General features: G+C 41.0%; 1 protein-coding gene across 2 annotated transcripts in view; it reads right to left on the bottom strand.

The window, feature by feature from the left end:
• Nucleotides 1-20,444, bottom strand: part of ephb2a (eph receptor B2a) — a gene marked incomplete at its 5' end in the record, with an annotated part of 58,742 nt that extends 38,298 nt beyond the window's left edge. The window contains 3 exons of one of the 2 annotated variants that reach the window (XM_080764253.1): nucleotides 578-826; nucleotides 3,478-3,542; nucleotides 20,378-20,444. In XM_080764253.1, the coding sequence (XP_080620379.1) occupies nucleotides 578-826; nucleotides 3,478-3,542; nucleotides 20,378-20,444 (381 nt within the window). Of the gene's footprint in view, nucleotides 1-577; nucleotides 827-3,462; nucleotides 3,543-20,377 lie in introns of both variants that reach the window. The other variant, XM_080764254.1, reaches the window with a different exon arrangement.
• Between the last annotated feature and the right edge of the window lie 744 nt (nucleotides 20,445-21,188).

Genomic DNA, 21,188 nt, shown 5'->3' with positions numbered 1-21,188 from the left:
TCCAAAATAGCAGATCTACAAGCTCGTAGCGCGGCACTGAAGCTTGTAGATCTGCTATTTGTCGCTATAGCTAAACTTAAAACATCAAACGGGGTTACTGTCCAGAATGTGTTAAGTAAAAGTATAAATGCTGCAATGTAGAACTACAGTACTACTCCATCACAAGTGAAAGTCCTGAATTCAAAATTGACTTGAGTAAAAGTGCAAAAGTTTGTATCAAAATGTACTTTTAAAGTACCAAAAGAAGAAAGTACTGACTATATGTGGATAATTTTCAAATGGATAAACTGTATATATACCATAGGTCTGAAGTGGATAACGTAGGCTATGTTTTGTAATATTAATATACAAAGTAACTAAAGTTTGCAAATTAACATAGTGAGTGACGATATTTTAGATTTTAGCAGTGAGCCCAGTGTCTCTGCTTCTGGGGGGGTCCCTGGAACAACATATCCTTGAAATGAAAATGTTTAAGAACATGAGGTTTTTAATAAAACTGTCAGGATTTAGAAGACATTTGTAGAATCCCCCTGAGGCCTAAGTAAACATGTACCTAGTCACTTTACACGCACCGCACCTTTGTGGCCGTGTCCGAGTCGGCCTCGTAGTAGTAGAGGTTGAAGGTCTCCTTACAGGAGCCAGGGACGTTGGGTATGGAGCTGCAGTCGCGCACGGAGAACTTCATCTGGACGTGGATGCGCTGCGCGCCTCGTCGCCGGATGTACTTGGTGCGCACCCAGTTGTTCTGGCTGCTGTCGAAGACGTTGCACACCTGATATGTGCGGATGGTGTTCATGTTTTCGTCATAGCCGCTCACCTCCTCCCACTGGAAGAATGACATGTGGAAAAGACCATTTTAGTTGACTATAGAGCGTCGGCGGCGTCGCAGTCCCGCCCCCTTTCCAGACCCGGAAAATAATTCCCAGTTCATTTTCCTCATAGACTTTTCGAAAAGTATTTATTTAAAGACGTTTACGCGCAATTGTGACAGTTGTGACAAAACATGTTTTGGGCCAATCAAATAATTTGTAAGAAGAAAACCAAAACAAAAAGTGTTGTAACCTGCCTTTCTTCTTTCTTTCTTTTTTCTTTAAAAGAAATTATCCCACGATTTTGTAACCCAGTTTTCTTTTCACCCAGTGCCAATTATCAAATGTAATCCTGGGCGCTACACTTCCTCTGCCAACCTAGGGGGGCAGCGGACTGACCTCATGCCTCCTTCTATGCATGAGGAGTCCAAGCTGCTTCTTTTCACCTGACAGAGGGGAATTTCCCTGGCCGGACGTAGCGCGTGGAAGGGACACCGGTACACAGGGACACTGGTATTCCGACCAGTTCCTTTCCCCTCCATCAGGCGCCCCGGATGGCCAGGGGGAGGTAGTTTTAGAGACCAGGATTACGGCATGTTTTTGTGAGGGTATCTACCCTAGGGGACACGGGGAGAACATGCAAACTCCACACAGAAAGGCCCTTTCGCCAACCCCCGCCCCGGGTATGGGCACTGATGACACGGAGGAGGGAACACGCCGCCAGTGCCCACAGCGTCCCCAGCGGGAATCGAACCCTGGACCGTCTAGCTGTGAGGCGACAGCACTACCAACTGTGCCACCGTGCCTTTCTTCTTTCTAATTATTTGATTGGCCCAAAACAATGTGTTTATTGTCATGAACTCGGGTTGGCTTTGTCCGCGGCGTAAACGTCTTTAAATAAATATATTTTTGAAAAGTCTATGAGGAAAATGAACGGGGAATTATTTTCCGTGTCTGGAAAGGGGGCGGGACTGCAACGCTATTTAGGCTAGGCCAGTGGTTCCCAAACTTTTTCATTAGTCTACAGACCCCCATTTAATGGCATTTCTATCTCTGGAACCCCCAATTTATATTGTAAAAAAAAATGTTAATTTAACTCTGAGAGTGTGCAAATGGAACCAAATGGACAAGTTAGGGTCCATTTGGTTCCATTTGTATAATCTCTGATTGGTCCATTTGGTTCCAAACTATCATTTAGCTGGGGACCCCCTGTAACTCCCTCAAGGACCCCTGGGGGTCCCCGGACCCCACTTTGGGAACCACTGGGCTAGGCTACTTCATTTTAAATGAATGGAGAATTTGTGTTTTAACAACTCAGTAACGTGTGCATTATTGTAAGCACTTGACCAAATATTCTATAAATATAATTAGTATAGGATTGCACGATTGCGCATAACATCACCATACCCGTAAGTTATGACGGGAAGTGGGAACGCCTACTGAGTGGCAAAAAACTACTTTCTGGCCTTGACAGCCCATACATCCAAACAGAAAAGTCCTATCTGATTGCATTAAAGGACGTTAAACAGTACAGTACATTTGCCACTCACTTTATGCATGCGCATACCCTCTATTTAGTCAAGCCTGGTCTTTTTATTGTCAGCCCAAATATTTGGTGTAGATGGAAAACAGGAGTGGGCCAAGTATAGACCCCTGGGGGATCTCGGCCAACAAAGTATATACTGTAAGTACTGTATGTAGTTGTTAACCCTGAGAGTACAAAGTATATACTGTAAGTACTGTATGTAGTTGTTACCCCTGAGAGTACAAAGTTGACTGAAATTCACCCTGTGTCAATTTTAATACTAGAGTAAAATTATTTAAATGAATAATAGACTAAATAGAGAGAATCATGTAATATGCTGTGAGCCATATTGTGACAATATGATACAGAAAATGATGCAAATGTCATGTAGACTTGATTTATTAGAGGACCTGGCTAAGACATGTATGCACTTCATTTAGGAGAGAATATATCAACTGTTCTTGGCTAATATGACCCCCGCGAACAACTTAGGAACTGTGAGAAATGTTCTATTCAGGACAAAATACCCGAAAATGACCACTCCCCTTGTTCTGAGATGCTCAAAATGTTCAGAATACTCATGTTTGAATACTCAATAGACCATATCATATGAACACGGTGGTCATCTTACCATAAGTTAATGGCAGGGTGGAAACTAGCCGCAATTTTCCATTGACAGCTCATACATCCAAACAGACAAAGTCCTAATTGTATTAAATTACATCAAACTCATGCACGAACATTTTAGCTGTACGAAAAGCTTACATTATCCTCTTTCTATCTGCAAAGTGTTTGTTTCATAAAATTCCAACGTAGACATGTTATGAGCTACTTTGTCAAGAAATTATTTGCAGGTGACAGCAGGACATTAATTGCTTTACTAAAAGCGAGCACTTCTGAACACTTCACAAATCACCTGCAAGGAATTTCTTGATATAATGGAGCTCATAACATGTCTATGGTGGATGTGTATGAAACAAACACTTTACATCTGTAGCTCCAACGGTTTAGAAGAGAGAGATAGAGAATTTCTCAGAGTTCCCAAGTTGTTCGCGGGGGTCATATTAGCCAAGAACAGTTGAGATATTCTGTGTGCAGACATATCTTAGCCAGGTCCTAGACTAATTGGCTGAACTCACTCACCCCCTGTGATGGATGCAGGGTCCAGCCCAGTTCTGCTGTTGCTGTAGTAGAATCCATTAGTACCTCTGCGGACAAGAAAAGAAAAACAATACTTTAAATGAGATACATAGTGATATTGTTAGTTACACAGTCTGATACAGTACAGTAGTAGTTTGGGGGCTGTAGCTAAGAGGCGTAGGTCTCTCGTAGGCCATCAAGGCCTCCCAGTTTCGGTGTCCCTGAACAAGACAACCAAACCCAAAGCGCTCATCAATCATAACCATCTGAGCAGAACTCAGCTGGGTGAAGTTAAACTGAATTTCCGCTCCGGGAGTAACAAAGGGTCAAGGAGAGATCGGTTTGTGTGTTTGGCTGCTTCTATGATGTTGCTTTACCACAATCCTGTTAAAGCTACAACCTGTACGTTTTATGTCCTGTCCCGGCAGAGAGACACTATACACACTATAACTATAACACTCTCAAAAAATCCAGAACTCTGATGTGGGAGACAGACCAAACATCTCATCCTAGAGGACATATAATACCTGCTTGGCCAGGGGCAGTGGTGGAAAAAGTACCAATACTGCAATTTAAAAGTACTTTGTTACAAGTAAAAGTACGGAATTGAAAATGTAGTTGAGTAAAAGTACAAAAGTGTCGGCATCAAAATGTACTTAAAGTACTAAAAGTAAAACTACTCATGTTGAAAATGTGTACAAAATCTATTGAAAATAGCCGATCTACAAGTGAAGTGGTTAATGTATGTTTTCTAATCTAAATTTAAATCGCCAAAGTAACTAGTAACTAAAGTTTTCAAATAATTGTAGTACACATTTTGGCTCTGAGATGTAGTTGAGTAGAAGTACAGTACTTAAGTAAAAGTAATTAGTTACTTTACACCACTGCCCAGGGGACATATTGGGCTTACTGTAGGAGCTTCTGGCGGTGTCACTTATTGTCAACCACGACCTGTGTGTCCTACTTGATAATGGACAGCAGATGCACTAGCTACGGAGGCTATATATTGAATTAACATACTGTACCATACAGATTGGTTAAATAAATAAAGATTTATTTAGTGTTGAGAACCCTAAAGCAGGACAGCCAGGCTGGTACTGTAATATTCAAACAATATTGAAACATTGTCCCTTCAAGCTTTTCATTCAGCTGCAATGTTGGTGAGTTTGACGTTGTTTAATACAATCAGATAGGACTTTTCTGTTTGAATGTATGTATGGGCTGTCAAGGGGAAACTGCACCTATATAGGCTACCACCCTGCAGGCAAGATGGCTGCTGTCTGCATAAGGTCAATTGCTATCCTATGGGGGCATTTGTATGTGGTTGTTTTTCGCCCTTCTGCTCTCTGCCCTCTGCCTGTCACTCACAAGTCCAACCCATTCACTCAGCTCTCAATCATCCCATAATTCAGTCAACTCTGCCTGAATCGGTCCACCAGTTCTCTCCAGCCCAAATAAAAACACCTGTGTTGCAAGTCACCTTACTCCTTTCCCTTCTGCCATCCATGCTTCCACCAGTTAATACTAGAAAATAGTCATAGTGTATAATAATTTATCACAGCGTAGCATATTGTATAGGGATATGATGAACATGATCTGGCTTATGATCATAGGGAACAAATTCCAAGCAGAAAAAGCACTATGAAGATGTAGTGTTTGTGGACTTGGCATCACCAAGCCACATTCGAACCATTTCATCTTTGAATATGTTGCACTTAATAAGTGCACTGTATATATTACGACTTCTTGTACATGCCCATGACCATCTCACTCCATTTTATTAACTGTATCTTAATGCTGACCTACGGTAGTGACTAGTGACAATGATATTCACGGAACAAATGATCCATCTTGCTGTACTCTGCTTGTGTAATACCCTGTTTTGTGTTGTTTTGAAACCGTTGCATTACCTTGCATGGACTGTATACGTGTGGACCCTCTCAAAAACGAGATATTGTATCTCAAGGGGTATTCCAAAAAATAATTTCAATATCACCAGTTAAACACAGCATACACAACATGACGACGTATATACGCCAATAATAGTTTGTCCACAAAATAAGTGTAATGTATTATTCCAAATAACATTTCACATGAATAACAAGAGGACTATTTAATTTTAGCCTCCACCACATTTAGCCATATGATAGTTGGCTGAACACTGCGGCCAGCTAGCTGACATGCACAATGAGCACAAAGAACAATAATGAGTTCATTCCAGCATGTGGAAACTGCAGGAGATCCAGCTGTAACTAATTCAACGCAGACGAGCATGAAAGCAACCTTGTATGCATTGCTTTGGTTGGCTGGTCAGCGGTTGATAAGTTATTTCTTGATAATTGGTTAGCTTGATCAGCAGCTCGGGTTATAATTGATTTGTTTGATAATCAGATATGTCCCTATACAGTTATTTATCTTCATTGCTAATTTTCTTCAAGGAAAAAAAATACAGCTTGGTCAAATTGAGCACGCACAGCAATGGTACGACTGTAGCCTACTGTCACCGACATATGGCTAAAAGGGCATTTTTGGTAGGACTATGCCATTTTCAGGAGTATCCCTTCATACCATTCCTTATATATATTTATTGAATTTGTTTTTATTGTAATTTGATGGTATAATAACCTGGACTGATAAAAAAAAAAGTAGATGTGTTTTATGACAAAAATATTCACCTTGTAATGTTTTGTGGTTTTATCCGATTATAATATACTGTGCAATTATGTTCCTCTCAGTTTATCAGCTGCAGGTTTATAATCGTATAGATAATGACATATTTGTGTCCCTGGTAGGTGGACATAAACATTGTAAACATCGTAAATGCTTCACTTCATACATGACTACTCATCAGTATCTGATATAGCACTGGTGAAAGCTGGAGGCTATTTTTTGCAACATCAATATATTTATGTAACACATATATCGCTGAATATTTGCAGTGCATTAATAATGTAGGTTTAAACAGAAATAGGAAATGTCGTATAGTGTCATAAAACTCAAATTGTGTCAATGCCAGAGTGTGGTCACATATGTTATTGTATGACAAAATAATGACTTACATGGGATTGTATGTTCGCTGTGCGATTACAGATTCACACACACTCACTCGCACACACGCACGCATGCATGCACGGCACGCACGCATGCACACACACACATGCACGCTCGCACGCACAGTCCAGCCCATAATCTCTATGCCATTCCTCCCAGGAGAGGGGGAAGCCAAGTAGAGCGAAACTGGTCTCTGTTGGACCTTGTGTCCTGACACATTTTCAATTATTCACAGCCTCCTATGGGTCTAGTGCTGCTGAGAGCAAGATATTAATAAAAGTGGCCTTCGTTGTGTGGTACCCCCTACTACACCACCACACCACAGCATCCTCTAGTCTAGCCATCGTTGGATCTGGCTCTTCATCTCTGCCCAGCGACGTCTCTACGTTTCATCGAGCCGTTTGTAAGAGCAGTAAAGAATAGAAATGCAGACATGACAATGATAACAATATAAATAGACATACAGTAATGACACTGACGGAATGTAATCTGGCATTATCACAGCCATCGTCAGCTTTGAAAGGAAGTTTGCGGTCGACAATCATACGATCGCTCAATACAGGATTTGGAGTAATCAAATCAAAATCTCTTAAAATGATTATTGACTATTGTGGCTTTGAAGCTAATGTAGCCCATCCCCTTTGCTTTGTGTCAGCATGCAGAGACAGTATTAAAATCTGAATGGCGAATGGGACATGATGAGGAAAGAAGTCAAGTAAGAGAGTGACCATTTATTTGCTGACTCTATTCTTACATGGAATGTCTTGTCTTATCTTACACAGCTGAAGGTTCAAGGTTGTACTTGTTACATCTTGTGTACAGGTACATAAGAATAAAACACATGTTTTGTTGGGCTTTTTTCAGACAATGCAGCGGCATAGATAACAATAATATTCAAAACAACAAAAACACAGCAAGCACAGAAAACAAAGGGATAGAATAAAGAGTGCAAGAAAGAGCAACCAAAGGGTAAACAAAAACTGTATGTAGGCTACATGCATGTGCATGTGAGGACCACAGTATGTTCCACAACAACATTTTGTTTAAAAAGGTGCAATTCGAGGCTCTGTAGGCTCTAGAGTAGTGGTTTTCAACCAGTGGTCCGGGGACCACCAGTGGTCCTTGAGGGGGTCCCAGGTGGTCCCCAACTAAATTATGGAGAGAGACCCTTGGACCCTTCTAGATATTTAACTCTTGAGAGTGTAAAGGGTCCATTTGGTTTCATTTTACGCTCTCAAGAGTTCAATTGTTGTTAATTGTTACTTAATTTACAAGAAGTCTACACAATTATAGAATGTAGTATAATTGTTATGTTGCTGTTATTTTGCCTGTTATCTCTGCTATCGTATACCAACATCAATACAGAATGGAATTGTGGACAAAATCATATCCAACAAACGACGACGAAAAATTCAAAGTTTTGTGTCTGAGAGAGAGGCTAGATCTCATCAAATGGTGGTCCGTGGCTTAAATGTTCAACAAATAATGGGCCTTGATACAAAAACCAACGTCGCAGTCAGTCCGTCCGTCCCCCTCCCCCCGACGAGCGGCCCGGAAGAACATTTCCAATTCATAGACGTTTCAGAAAGTATTTATTTATAGACCTCGGACAAAGCCAAATCGTGACAATAAACAAATAATTTAGGGCGAACAAACTTACTATTAGAAGAAAAAAAAAAAAAAAATTGTCAAGGTACAGTACAACACTTTATGTAGTGTTGTTTATCTTCTTTCTAATTATTTGATCGGCCCAAACTAAATTTGTTTATTGTCATGATTTGTCACCATCCGAGTTGGCTTTGTCCCGAGGCTTATACAGGTCATTAAATAAATACTTCCTGAAACGTGAAACCATTTACAGGAAATTCTCTTCCGGGCCACTCGTTGTCATGAAAGGGGGCGGGACTGCGACACTCTAAAGCTGCCATTTATGCTATAACTAAGTTATCATAATGCAAGCTGCAGTGCTTTCCAAAAATTGGTGGCCTGAAGTGCCAGCGGCCACCGTTACATCCAAATGGGCCCTTTTTACGGCTGCTCGCGTCCTGTTAGTATCAGTAGCGATTAATGAGGAGCTGGGAGGGAGCGAAGAGCCAGGTGTCAGGGCCGCCACTAAATGGGAATAAAGAGGCCATGAGCGCTGACCCGCGACCAATTCCCATGGACTCGTCCAAGAGGGTTGAAGCGAAACGGAGAGAACTGGACTGTCGCACGGAATGTGTGTTTGTGGTGCCACTTCTGGCCATGTCATGCTGTAATATTAAACCGATATAAAGCTCACAGCCAGCCTCTTTCAGAAACCACAATCTAGCCCTGCTGTAAACTACGTAAGTGGCATAACGGGGCTTTACCATTGTTCTCCAACCGGAAATTGTGCTTGCATTCGCATTTTACAGGTTTAAATGCACCATTGTTCTGTCTGTGCGTGCACACTACCCAAAATCCAACCAACCTGACAGCGCTCCAACCGATGCTGAGAGCAGTGACAGGGAAACGGGGACAGGCTTGGCGAGGGTGGGGGGTTGCGTTGCCTTATATGTTGCCCTCCTTTCGTGACTAGACACTCATCAAGGCAGCTCCTCCGTTCATGTGATTTAAGCACAACCGACTAGGCACAATATGCTGCCAGGACTGTCTGTCGCACACTTTAGCAACTGTGGCTGTTATTGTATTGATGATGTATTTAAGAATAATTCAATAATTCTCCTCACCCTCTGTCTGTCGCACACACACACGCACGCACACACAGTATAACAATATACAGTGTATATTATGATTCATATAGTTATCTTAATATCATTGCTTGAAACGAAAGCGCTATTCATCTTTTGAAAGTACACATTGCATTACGCAGAGATGAGTTCTATGGTGCATATTGGGTATACACACTATGGTACAGTTTGTGTAGACCCTGACATCAGCATCAACCACACTACACCTTGTACAACTTGATCTCGCTCTCTCATTTTCTGACCCACTCCCCATTCCGCTCACTCCATCTGTCCCCGCATTCCAGCAATATATACATATATATGAAGAGAGAGAGAGAGAGAGAGAGAGAGAGAGAGAGAGAGAGAGAGAGAGACAGACAGACAGAGAGAGAGCTCTCCCTTTCTCTCCATGTTTCAATGAAAAGTAGGACAGCGAGGAGAGAGTGGGGCAACTAAGTCCAGCTCACATAATCCTTGTAGGCTGCCTCTGTATGCCACAGTGGATTAAAACCCAGGGGGAAACAGCAGTGGACTGCACTTAGCTTTATATCACATGTAAAATACTGTCATATATTCTAACCCTGAGTGTAAAAATGGACCCTCAGGATTCTTAACCACTTGAGGGGGGGGGGGACATGAAGAGATATAAGCGATCCAAGTACAGTTGTATATCAGGTCGGTTTCTCTAAGAATGGAGGGTAAATGTCTATCTTTGAATATACTGTAAATCATCTTTGGATTCTTTCATGGGATTGATTCAGATTCTTACAGGAAAAAAGTGAGTGCAGTTTAGCAGCTCAGCCTAGCCTACAGTATATTTAACGTAGGATGACAACACTTGGACCCCAAACGGGTCTTTGTCAGGTATGGGTACAACATCAAAGTTGGCGTGTTATAATATGCACATAGGGGCGAGTTTGACAATGAACAAGCCGTTGAGGGTAATTAAACAGACACACCCACCACATCTATGGAGTCAGGCTGAGTAGAGTGGTGTCAAGCCAAGAACTTTTGATTGATTAGAATGGAGGTAATAGTGGCACTAAGGCCAACTGTTAAATTACAATACTTTATGGAAGTCCAGGGTAAGGTGGTACAGTACAGAGGTGCAGTAAAATGGATCATTTACTGCAAACCAAACAGATTGTGCCTGGCAGTTACATTTACCTGCTGCTTATTGAATGAATAGACTCCCAATATGACACATTTTAACACTCTGGCAGAAGGGCTTTGTATCCATATTGTATTCCAGTGGTGTAAAATTTACAATTTCCGGCAAATATTGTACTTTTACTCCACTACATTTATTTGAAAACTTACTTACTTAGTTACTAGTTAGTTTCTTTTTTATTTTGATTATTGTGAAAAAACATACAGTAATAACCACTTCAGTCCTATATACATTTCAGGCATTTGAAAACAGACGATCGGCTATTTTCAAATGATTTTGTTCTGCGATATGAGTGTGAGTTATACTTTTGTACTTTTACTTGAGTACATTTTAAATACGAAACTTCTGACCACGGGAGACAAACATCCACACCAATGGGGAGGTGCTGACCACGGGAGACAAACTTGAAAAAAGGGAAGGAGAGGTGAGTCGCACAGCTCGTAGTCACGATGCAAATATATATATTAGATTACCAATGTTTCGGCAACAAAATGCCTTCTTCAGGGTATGTGATCACATACCCTCTCCTTCCTTTTTTCTACTTTTACTTAACCATTCTGGGCGGGAACCCCTTTTGGTATTTTACCCCCTCAGGCCGGGAACCCATTTTGGGGTTCTGTACAGTATGTAAAATGTGATGCTTATTATGTGATGATTTAGAGGCGTTTTTAGAATCAGCCTCAGGCCTAAATGGGTTAATATAATAATATAAGTAGGCCTAAAACATTTGAGTACTTTTTCCACCACTGACTGTGTATTAGGCATGCTAATCAAACTAATCTACAGTATTATGAAAATAATCCATTTTAATCTTCTCCTTTCTGTCTCCCAAACTGTGGAACAATTAACCCCGTTGCATTTAGAGACCTGCAGACTCACTCCCACGTTTCCACCGTAATCTGACTCACCTCTTCAGACTCCACCTTAGCCCGTAACACTTGACCTAGGATAACCTCGACAACCACGCACGCAGTCTTATACAACGGTTAAAAATGTAATTTAGATGGCATGTTATTTAGACAGATGCCTGCAGGTCCATTTGTTCACCTGGCATCCCATAGTTTGTATAGTTTCAATGTACATGTCATTGCTGTCGGGAGGAAACCTCATAACTCAATTTTTTTTGTTTCTTTTTTGCTTTGAAAATATTTAACCAATATAATACCGACAAAGGGCTCGATTTTCGTCCCCGCCGTTACCCGTGACGCTGCCCGCAAGGCAGCCGCTGCCCGCAAGGCAGCCGCTGCCCTACAATTACGAGTATAGGAGCTTTCTCTGTCCCTAAATGGTATTTTGGTCCAGCGTCACCCGCTATCTATTATGCCGACACCGGTATTTGCACCTAGAGGTGTGGTCATGGGCGTGTTTCCCATAAATTGCTATTTTGGTCACAAACATTTGGAAAGGAGCATAGTGGAGTTTAAAAGTACCCGTAAGGCGTAATGCCAAATTTGTTTGGTATAGAGCAGTGCGCACCGTGCGCCTGCAATGGAGATGTCCACGGAGTCAGGCTGCTTGATCATCCATCATTATTCTCCTACAATCTCTTTGTAATTTTCCTATAATCAGCAGAAGTGAGTGCCTGCCATGCACTTCCTTGTGTCCATTGGGTTTATATAATTGTCTAGTCAAAGAAGTTATTTGACTTAATTGTGCCAGGCATTGTGCGCGATTCCATTTGCCATTTCAGTTTCATCACCCCATAGCGCAGCAAATGTGATTTAATCCGATTTTTAATCTCATTTTCGCTTGATACCGTTTCATAGAGACGGCCTACATGCACGATATATATAAATCCGAATTTCGTAGATTACATGGCACTTTGAAATAAACCTATGCATAATGTAACGGGTAGCGGAGGTGTTTTAGGCATTTAGATAGGTGACCAAAATAGCCACTTAAGTGCGGGAACGCCCTTCCTCAATGCAAAATCCCCAAATTGTGGCTTTAGAAAGCTCGAACGAAAATAGAACCCATAACCTCTTAACTCCATTGGACCCTCAAACTGTCTGCTAAAGCAGCTTCCTCCACCACCTCTCCCCCTCTCACGCAAATCATAGACAATATTTAGTCATAACAGCAACTTTGATGAGGCAGTATTGCTTTGTTTTCAAAATATAAGGTTTTCTTAATTTCCCGTAAAATGTAATTTTTCATATCCTGAAAAATGAACATTTTGGAGTTCCCGACAGCAGAGATATTATTATTATTTTTCTATAAATATTGATGTCAGGTTCTTGGTTTACCTATGATTCTATTACTGTTACTGAGGCACTATATTGTAGTGTATTATGCATTTGATGTGTGTATTTACCTTGCTTACAGTAAGTCGCTCTGGATCAAGAGCGACATGCCTAAATTGTAAATTCAAATCATGGTTCTGGACTGAATTAATTCCATGAAGCTCTTTAGTTTAAACTGGCTTCTATTATAACAGCCTGGATGCAGTCTTGCATAGCTCAGTTATTGATTGCACAGGCTTCCCTACATCAATCATTTCCCTCCTGTCATGAGCTGCAAATATACAGTATACCTGCATGCTGCCTTGTGCCCAGACAGAAAGGGATGTTTCTCTGTGGTAGACTACAGCAAAAATGTCTACAGAGGCTGCCTGTCGAAGGTACTGTGGGAGTTTGTTCCATGCCGTCGGCCCGTAGAAGCAAAAAGCTGCTTCCCCGTATTTTTTAGTTGCCATTTTTTTAGGCAAAGCGAGCAGGCCAGCAGTGGAAGACCTTAAGGGGCGGTTAGAAGGATGTTTTTAATATCCACCAGACCGCCACCCATGCAAGCTTTTTGGAAGTTTCACAAATTGTTTCCAGCTATGCTTCATAATGTCTGCAACATTTCAAGTAAAACATGCTAATCAAGCCTTTATTGCGTTTTCTATTCAAGCTTACATAAATGTGTAATTTGTAAAATGGAATGATCACGGCTTCAGGGTTTAAGAGAGACAAATAACAACATGAAACAATTATTTCCTGAGCTGATTTGGCACAAATGAAATATAAAGACTGGATGGAATTAAGTGCACAAAGTCAACGAGGGAGCTGGGTCAAGATGAGGAATGTATACAGTAGAGTGCAGAGAGTGATTATGAGCAGCCATTATGGGCAAATTAATGAAGACCTTGCTGTCTGCATGGAGCTCTATATGCATGCAGCACACGCAGAAGATCAATGGCATTCTCTTTGTAGCAGTGTTGATTTCAGAAAACTAAATGGAAACTAAATGAAAACAAAGCCATGATGACTAAAACTATAAGACTAAATATTGGCCCTACTAACAATTTCGATAACAAATACAAACTAGACTAAAACGTTAGGAAGGGACTATAGTGGACAAGAGATCCAGTATAAATAATAGACACAAGTCATTTTACACTTTTACACAACGCGTCGCGCTGCAACGCAAGTGAGCATGTAGATCAGATATTTTCAGCAAGTGTAAATTAAGGCCCCCCCAAAATACATTTTAATCGACTACATCAATTGTAGATTTAGTAGACTAAAATCCTATGATATTTAGTCGACTAAAACTAGACAGGTGACTTAAGTGTGACTAAAACTAAATGAAAACTATGCAAAAGACTATGACTAAAACTAAAATCAAAAACGTTGTGGATATGTGGCTTTTAGAGCTCAATACACTTTATATATCTCTGCTGTTGGGAGGAAACTCCAAAATGTTCATTTTTAAGGAAATTAAGAAAACTTTATATTTTGAAAACAAAGCAATACAGCCTCATCAAAGTTGGTGTTGTAACTTTATATATTGTCAATTACTTGCATGAGAGGGGGAGAGGTGGTGGTGTTGCTTTAGCAGACATTTTGAGGGTCCAATGGAGTTAATAGGTTTTGTCCAAAGCACTTTTTACTACTTTCCATTGGTTCAATTTTTTCGAAACAACACACAGACGTAAAGGGTGTTCAATAGCACTGATTTATGCAACAAAAAAACTCAAAAATGGAGTTATAAGGTTTCCTCCCGACAGCAATATCCTCTCCTCCCTTTTTTTTTTTTTTAATACTGTTTTTATTAGGCATTTTTGTACGACAATTTCAGATTAGACATCCTCTCCTCCCTTTGAGGGTTTTTCACTGCCAAGGCTGTAACATCATACCCTAAAACTCTTCTTTAAAAAAAAAAAAAAAGGAAAACGGATCATGCTGTATATGGATTTCTCAACAACACTCAGGTTTTCACACTGACTTCATTCACCATGCACTGAACCTGCATGCTGCCTTGTGCCCAGACAGAAAGGGATGTTTCTCTGTGGTAGACTATAGTAAGATACTACTTCATGTCAGGGATCCCCAAGATTATATGTAATTGGCCTCCGACCCCCATCTGAAAATATGTTATTCCAGGGTTTCCGCCCCAAAATGGGTTAATGTATTCAACAAAACCAACTTACAGTTTAGTTGATTTAAAATGTATTTGTGTGCCCGTGCTCCAGACAAGTGACTTTTATGACCGCGGACAATTGAATGGGAAATGACAAGCCCTGGCCTATAGAATCTTATAATCACATTCTCAGACTTCCAAACCCATCAACCCGCAGCAGAGAACAGTAGGTCTGTTTTGATGCTCAGTACCTTTCTGGCACTGTTCCCAGAGGGTAAAGAGCAGGGCAAATGTGTATAACACTGAATATTAATGCTGGTTAACTTCTCCGTTGGCAAAGAAAGGGCAATGAAGCCACGAAAGACTGCTTCTGCTTCCAATAGCGTGCAGAGAAGAGGTTACATGAGGCTTGCTGTGCAGTAAGCTCTTTCAAACTGGCAACAGTTCATATTCCAAAACGTAATAATTCCATGATAAATAAATGAATACATCAATAAATACAATTTATTTTGCCATTAAAACCCATTTTGGGTGGGAACGTTTAAATGTTTTAAGCATTACGTTATACTTTAGCTATTGAAAAATAGCAGATCTACAAGCTCAGAGCATGGCACTGAGTGCCGCGCTACAAGCTTGTAGGTCTGCTATTTTAGAAAAATCGTGAAAATGTGACCCAAATCTTTGAATATATATTTTTTTCCGAGCGAATGTATTTAACTCAAATCTTTGCTTCTGGGGAGTCCCTGGAACAACATATTTTCAGATGGGGGTCGGCAATTTCTGGGGTCCTTGACAATAATTTGAGAACCACTGATATAGAAACATAGGTTTTTCAGAAAACTGTCATGATTTAGAAGACATTTGTAGAATCGTCCTGAGTTCTAAATGGGTTAACATTGTCAGGCAGAAACCTTGCATTTTCACAATTCAACTTTGTATGTTTACGTTTTGGTAATTAATGCCTGTACCTGTTCATTGACAGTGACGTGCAAAAGTAGCTATAATAATAATAGCAGATATATACAAGCTCACAACACACTGCATCGGAACGCATTCTGAACTTGTAGACTCTAACTACTAAAATACTAATACCAATAATAAAAGTATTGCCTATAATGACATGCCCAAAGTAAGGAAGGAAGCCTGTAGGTTTCAAGTGGTTAAGTCCGCCTGAATAGGTTTTTATAAATATTTAGCAAAAGAGGCTGAACAAACAGCCGAAAGACACGCACATCCAATTACCTATGTAGGCTGGGTGTCGGATCAAAAGACAGTCATAGGTCTTCCCCCATAGAAAGTGAGGGAGACATGAGAGAGAGAGTGAAAGAAAGAAGGAAAGAAAGAAAGAGAGGGAGGGACCGAGAGAGAGAGAGAGAGAGAGAGACAGAGAGAGAAAGATAGAGACAGAGACAGAGACAGAGGTGTATGATGTGGGGGGATTGGCTCTTGAATCAGAGAGACACAATACGACAGCAGGCATAGATAGATTGACTAGACTAGACACACATCATGGGACCACCAACTAGTCCCAATACAGGTGCATGGACGTCAGTCATTGGTCTTTGGGTCAGTGTGTGCGTGCGTGCATGCAATGAAATCCTGTATAATGTACTGCTGATTTTTGGAAGATCTGCTGGTTGCGCAACACTTTTGGGGCACATCCTAAGCATGGCAAATTTGAGCAGCACTGAGATACCATTATGTCAGACTTATATCATATCTTACCGCCTGGATTGATGCAGGAAAACTAACAAGGTACATGGTTTCTCTGCTTACTGCAACAGACCTTAACCTATGTACATAGAAAATACATATTTTGTTGTACTTTATTATAGACCTGATCTACAGCAAGGGTTCCCAAACCTTTCAGACCGCGACTGCCCAAAATTATCCTATTTGAAGTGAAATGGGGACCCTGACAAGCACTTACATTTTGTTTGGCTCAGTCCTAGCCATGATTCATGACTCTCGTATTCATACGAGAGTCATGAAGTAACTGCACCCTGTTTTTGGCGCTCGCTACATTTACAGCGTTTCCGTATATATAAACATTCGGAATTCAAATATAAAGTACTCACAATTTGTCCCACGGGTGTTAGTTAGTTGCAGCTCCAGCAATTAGAATTTCTGCATCCCGCGTTGTTTAATAAAAAGCATTTTTATCCGAGCTGTTATTTTCCCATTGGCTTTCAACTACGCGCCCCTATCGGTCGGGAGGAGGGTGGCACTCGGTGTGTTCGATATAGGTACTCTGACCGCCCTGCCAATACAGACTAATAGGCGAGTGCGCTCCCGGTGTGCAACTGTGGATTTCCCAAACGAACCCCGTTTGAAAAAAGTAGCCGGGGCGCTCGGACAAAAATGCTTTTTATTAAACAACGCGGGATGCAGCAATTCTAATCGCTGGTGCTGCTACTAACTAACACCCGTGGGACAAATTGTGAGTACTTTATATTTGAAATCTGAATGTTTATATACGGAAATCTTGTAAATGCAGCGAGCACCAAAAACAGGGTGCAGTTACGTCATGACTGTCATGATAATCATCATGGCAGTCATGTTTCAGGGCTAGCTCAGTCCCACAGATAAATATTGTGAGAATAGCCAAACTACACGCTGACAACGCCTCGCACTACTTTGTAGGTGGGCTATTTCCACAATGTTTGCCTCTTTCTTATTTGACAAATTTGGTATTAAAAAGGTTGAAAATGATGTGGGGACCCCCTTGAACTGTATTGCACTGTTTTGTCACTTCACTTGCACTTTTTTTGTCTTTTTCTTGCACTATAGATGTTTGTTTATGTCCTGTGTATGTAAGACTGAGAGTGCTCTGAGCAAAATAAATATTGTATTTATACATGACAAATAAACCTGAACCTGAACCTGGGGTTCCTGACCCCCAGTTTGGGAACCAATGAACTACAAGTCTTTCTGCTATGACATCAGCTTGCCGGGGTTATTTTGCTGACAGCGATCATTCTGTGGCTTGTCGTCGACGAGCTACACGTGTTTGATCAGCAACATGTTGATCAGCGTGTTCAGGTTTCGGGATCCAGCATTAACTTATTGCCTATATTTGGCCTATATTTCAACACGCTCCCTCTCTTAAGGCCTATAGTCATAGTCCAGTTTTAGGTGATAAGGTGACCACGTGGTTTAGTAAAAAGAGAGAGATGTGTTTGGGTGAGCTGTGAGTCACTTACCACCGTCGCTGATCGCGCTCTGGTCTGACATGATCATACACAAGATGGTGATTTGCACTGATGTTGTGGATGTCTCTCTCTCACACTCACACTCACACACACACACACACACACACACACACACACACACACAATTTGAAAGAATATGCAAGTACTACAGTATTTTTGAGTGTCGCTAGCCCCTCCTATATACAGCTTTTGTCCCCACAAAATGTCCGCAACACAAACATTAATTGCCATCGACAATGAAAGGAGAAATTAGGTCAAATGACTGCCAGTAAATTTGTGGCAACAGGCATTCTGATTGGCCAGAATGAGATGATGCATGATGATGTACGATGATAACAGCGCCCCTCACTTCACACGGGTGTGATTTGTACCCTGCTTCATGACCTCACTAGCTGGTGGAGTTTCAACATAATGACTAATCATGACACTTGGACAGTAACACAGGTCCAACCTAACCTTTCTGATTGGTTCCCACAAGCAGCCACTCTCCCTCCTGCTTGAGCCACTGCTGTCCAGTAGAGCATCATATACCCGGAAGTTATGCATGAACGCCTACTGAGTGGCAAAAAACTACTTTCTGGCCTTGACAGCCCCTACAACCACAGAAAAGTCTGATTGCATTAAGTGACTTTAAACAACCTTAAATTCACTTTGTCACTCACTTTGCCACTCGATCTGCCATTCACTTTATGCATGCGCATATCTGCCTCTATTGTATTAACTGCAAGATTGGTTAAAATAAGGCATTATTCATTAAATGGTGCATTTATATAGTGCCTTTATCCAAGGTACTTTACATAGATTGTGTGTGTATTGCATTCAACCATACATTCACACACATTCATACACTGATGGCAGCGGAAACCATGCAAGGCACCAACCAGTACATCAGGAGGACTTCGACACTAACTCTGGGAGAGCCCAGGTTCGAACAGGCAACCAGCCACTCTACCCCTGAGCCACCGCAGCCCATTAACCCATTCAGGACGGAAACCCCTTTTGGTGTTTTAAGCATTTTGTGTTATACTTTAGCTGTTGAAAATTCGTGAAAATGTGGCGCAGATCTTTGAACATATATTCTTTCAGAGCGAACGTTTTTAACTCAAAATCTTTGCTTCTGGGGGGGTGTCCCCTGGAACAACATATTTCCAGATGGGGGTCGGCGGTCAATTACGTATAGTTTTTGGGGTCCTTGACATGGAAAACTTTGAGAACCACTTAGGCTACATTATAAAAACAGAGGTTTTTCAGAAAACTGTCATGATTTAGAAGACATTTGTAGAATCTGTTCTAAGGTCTCAATGGGTCAAAACAAATTCGGGGTTGCAGCTTTAATATCCCTCAGGTTTATACGATATAAATCAATAAATATGGTCAAATATAGCTCAGGTAGGGGTAAGCCCCCTTTATAACAACAGGGACATTGGGGAGAGTGTACTACCAGGCGGAGAATAATGTAGTATAAAATGTTACACATACGTTTTGGCCTACATAATATTACATACATAAACAGTTATACATATATAGTTATATGTACAGTATGTTCAATAAGGGGTGTTTACTGATGAAAACCTTACAGGTTAGTCGTACAATCTATGAAAGTGGGGTCCCCCCTTGGGGAGGCAACAGCCATAACAGTAGATGCTGAAATCGAACCCAAAAGAGACACATTCTTCCATTAATAAATGTATCATACATGGCCATGGCCAGGTCTTGGGCTATAAACTTCCATGTACAGTTGGTTGAAACGTGCAGCTACTATTACAAAAAGATTCAGAAAAGAGATGAGTCCACATCACAGACACCTCCAATATATTAAAAAAAATACTTTCATTTCTCAAATATGAATTGCATATAGCCTAGTAACTAGGCCATACCCTACCATCAGTGTGTTTAAATGGGATGATGGGCTTGTACTGCTATAGCCTATATACAGGCACAACACAGGTTTTAATGAAAGAGCATTAGTTCAGTTGTATGCATTATATGCATAATTCACGAATACAATGCGAACCCCCTGGAGGGTTTTCAGGCATTCTCCCTCAGTTTTCACTTGCTATTTGGTCGGTGTATAACTTATTGTGAAACTGATTTATATGTGAAGAAAGCAAGCAAGCAAGCAAACAAACAAACAAACCTAGACTAGCCTACCATGCTCTATTCACTTCAGAGTAGGCACTGAAGGCACATGATGTAATTGTACTTTGACAGAGCCTCTTCCAAATGTTTCTGTACCGAACACTACTTAGATATAATTCATATGAAATACAGTCCTGTTTATTGTTGCCCACAGTCAGATAGTTATTTTCTCTTTATGCACTTCATGGGTCTTTAGTGTGCAGTTGCTCATTCACAATTAGTTCATTGCCTAAATTTTAATAATAGATTCGAATGAGTCATAAAGTATATCTTACCTTCGACAGCCCATGACACCGTTGGCAGTATCCATAAAAAACACAAGATATCCATAATAAAATACATTCTCGGCGTTTGACTGTGCAAAGCCATTGCATTTCACAGAGAACGGGTCCAGTCACAAGCGGGCCATTGACAGAGAATTAATCTATGGATGGACGGACGCGCAACTCCACCATCGGACCAATAGAATAAACCGCTGTTGCATGGATGGACAGCGCAATGCATCCTATACGCTAAATCTGGACCAAACCAAAAGTGGATCCTTCTGGGGGGGCGCGATCCGCGATGCATGTCGCCGCCGGTCAAGACGACCCGACTCCGAGACTCCGACTAGTCTATGGTGTCAATAATCTGACATCAGTAACTGCCTTTGTTCTGGCCATAGTAGCCTATATACCAGTATACCGGCAGCGGTAGGCGAGGCATGCAGAGCCATACTGAGCCAGGCTACAGGCTACGCTACCAGTTGATACACATACTGTATAGGCCTATATGGCACAATTAAGAAAATATTGATATTAAGAATTTCCAGAGGGGGGGGGGGAGAATAAGAAGAAAAAAGTAATTGTTGTGTTTGGATTGGCCTTTGGGGTTAACCCAGTTCGGACCCGAATTTACTGTTTGAAAAAAGGTTCAACCTTTTTTTAATGTATTTTACTAATTATATTGGCTTTGTAGACCGTGAGAACATTATATTTTAAGCAAAAACAGCACACAATATATAATTATTTTAAGACCAAAACTATAATGGTGATAATTTTAAATGGCTTTAGCTTTTCACACGCTTGCGTGCGTGTGCACACATGC

This window comes from Protomyctophum bolini (genome assembly GCF_963924005.1).
Source record: "Protomyctophum bolini genome assembly, chromosome: 5".
Lineage (NCBI taxonomy): Eukaryota > Metazoa > Chordata > Actinopteri > Myctophiformes > Myctophidae > Protomyctophum > Protomyctophum bolini.
Note: the sequence above shows the minus strand (reverse complement) of the source record. Positions and strands in the feature narration are given on the sequence as shown.